The sequence below is a fragment of the Octopus bimaculoides genome, chromosome 19 (genome assembly GCF_001194135.2).
Source record: "Octopus bimaculoides isolate UCB-OBI-ISO-001 chromosome 19, ASM119413v2, whole genome shotgun sequence".
Lineage (NCBI taxonomy): Eukaryota > Metazoa > Mollusca > Cephalopoda > Octopoda > Octopodidae > Octopus > Octopus bimaculoides.
The window spans coordinates 8425991-8428279 of NC_068999.1; the positions used below are offsets into that span (position 1 = coordinate 8425991).

At 41.0% G+C, this 2289-nt stretch overlaps 1 protein-coding gene across 1 annotated transcript in view; it reads left to right on the forward strand.

Annotated features, from left to right (window-relative positions):
• Nucleotides 1-1148: 1148 nt before the first annotated feature.
• The window catches only part of LOC106879793 (leucine-rich repeat-containing protein 40), a gene marked incomplete at its 5' end in the record, with an annotated part of 16977 nt that continues 15836 nt past the window's right edge, over nucleotides 1149-2289 (forward strand). The window contains one exon of the mRNA XM_052974892.1: nucleotides 1149-1370. Within this exon, the coding sequence (XP_052830852.1) occupies nucleotides 1149-1370 (222 nt within the window). The remainder of the gene's footprint in view (nucleotides 1371-2289) is intronic.

The following is a 2289-nucleotide window of genomic DNA, read 5'->3' on the forward strand; positions in this document are numbered from 1 at the left end:
ATATATATATATATATATATAGTTTAAAAAAAACAATAACAAAAAAACAACAGTGAGGACGTGATATGGATAGTATTATTGGACGCTCAGGAAAGGAAAGAGAAATATATATATATATATATACAATTATATGCATATATCCATACATATATGTACATAGCGACATCTATATGTATACATGCAAGCATATATGGGTACAGGACATCACAAAAAAACGTTATATATATATATATATATATATACACACACCTTATATATCGCCCTGGGCGACACGGCTGAATGATCGTGAAAACACGTTTGGTCGCGTCTACTCACTCGGCTGCAGCCTGGGGTTAAATAACTAAGATAACAACTAGACTGGTTTACGTACAAACACGAATGACTCAGCAATGCAGAAGCGACCGAATGAATAACGGAAATATGATGTCGTTTAATTGCGGTCAAAGGTCATCACAGATCTAACCAGTGTTTGTCTAAAAGTACAACGTATGTAGGACTACGCGAATTTAGTTTAAAATGAGATATTAGATTGATTTAGCTGTTAATCTTTTACTTGTTTCAGTCATTTGACTGCGGCCATGCTGGAGCATCGCCTTAATAGTCGAGCAAATCAACCCCAGAGCTTATTCTTTGTAAGCCTAGTACTTATTCTATCGGTCTCTTTTGCCGAACCGCTAGGTAACGGGGACGTAAACATACCACCATCGGTTGTCAAGCGATGTTGGGGTGGGGTGGGGGACAAACACAGACACGAAAACATATACACACATACATATATATATATATATACATATATACGACGACGGGCTTCTTTCAGTTTCCGTCTACCAAATCCACTCAAGGCTTTGGTCGGCCCAAGGCTATAGTAGAAGACACTTGCCCAAAGTGCCACGTAGTGGGACTGAACCCGGAACCATGTGGTTGGTAAGCAAGCTACTTACCACACAGCCACTCCTACGCCTAGTTATAGGTATACTTTCTCTCTTTTCTCTTTCACACACACACATACATTCAAGTATGTACATCTCTTTTCCTCTTCTCACACACACACACACACACACACCTACTTTACACCTACTTAACCTCCATCTCTTATATTTCACTTCCAACATGTCAAACTGCCATCATAGTAATTTCTCTGATACTTTTCCAATTCTGTTGATCTGTTGTTCTCTTCCATTGTTCCAGTTCCAAAATGTGTTCTGAATATAAACATCGAAGAAGTGGAGTCAGCTCGGAACTTCACCCTCGACAGCAGTGCCGAGAGGTGGTGGGACCAAACCGACCTGACTCGCTTGATCATCGCTAACAATTGTCTGAACTCTTTGCCGGAAGACATTCGCCTGATCCATGCCCTCAACCTGCTTGATGTAAGCTCTGTTTATACTGTTTTCTGTGGTTTTTTTGCTTTTGTCTCCTCATCATTGTCATCATCATCGTCTTTATTGTTATCATCATCATCATCACTATCATTGTCATTTTTATCATCATCATCACCGTTATCGTCATTGTTGTTGTAATCTTTATCATTACCATCATCATCATCACCAGCATCCTGTTACATCTGCTCTATTATGCTGGTATGGGCTGAATGATGATTGAGGCATTTTTTTTAAGGTTGGGTCTTCCACAAAGTCCAGTCCTTGGGAAGGAAGAGATGTGGGCCTTGTGTACCTCAATGCCAGATGGGTGCAAGCTCCTGGTAGGGCCTTCCGTGCTGGACAGGTCAACGGATAGGGGCCAAACTAATATGGAGCACCACTTCCCAGAAATTAAAATGGAATTGCAAAGGGCCCAAACCCCTACCAAGAGAAAATAAAGCAAAGTTACAGAAGCATCAAGGATATTTCAAAACCAGCAAGATCTGCGAAAGGAAGGCCTTCCTTCTGGGGCACAGATTAAAGTGCCTTCATACTGTGGGACTGGCCCTGATACAAGCTCCAGAGGCACAATCCAACTGGTGAGAAATAGAAAAGACAGCCCAAATTGAAGAATAATGGAGGAAAGTTGTCGATGGCCTACACTCCTTAAGGATTGAAGGGCTTGGTCCTTTAACGTTCAGATTACTCTGTCGAATGTATTGCTTATCTATTCTCTTTGCTCTGAATTAATCGTACATTATTTTGTAGCTTCAAGGTTTCAATGATGTGATGGGTTTATTTTTAAAATGACATTGTAGTATAGGTGCAAGAAGCTGGATCTGGTCAGTTTGAACTCGGCTGTCGAAAGAGATGCAGTGTGCCCTCGGCTATCAAGAGATGCAGTGTGCCCTTGGCGATCAAGAGATGT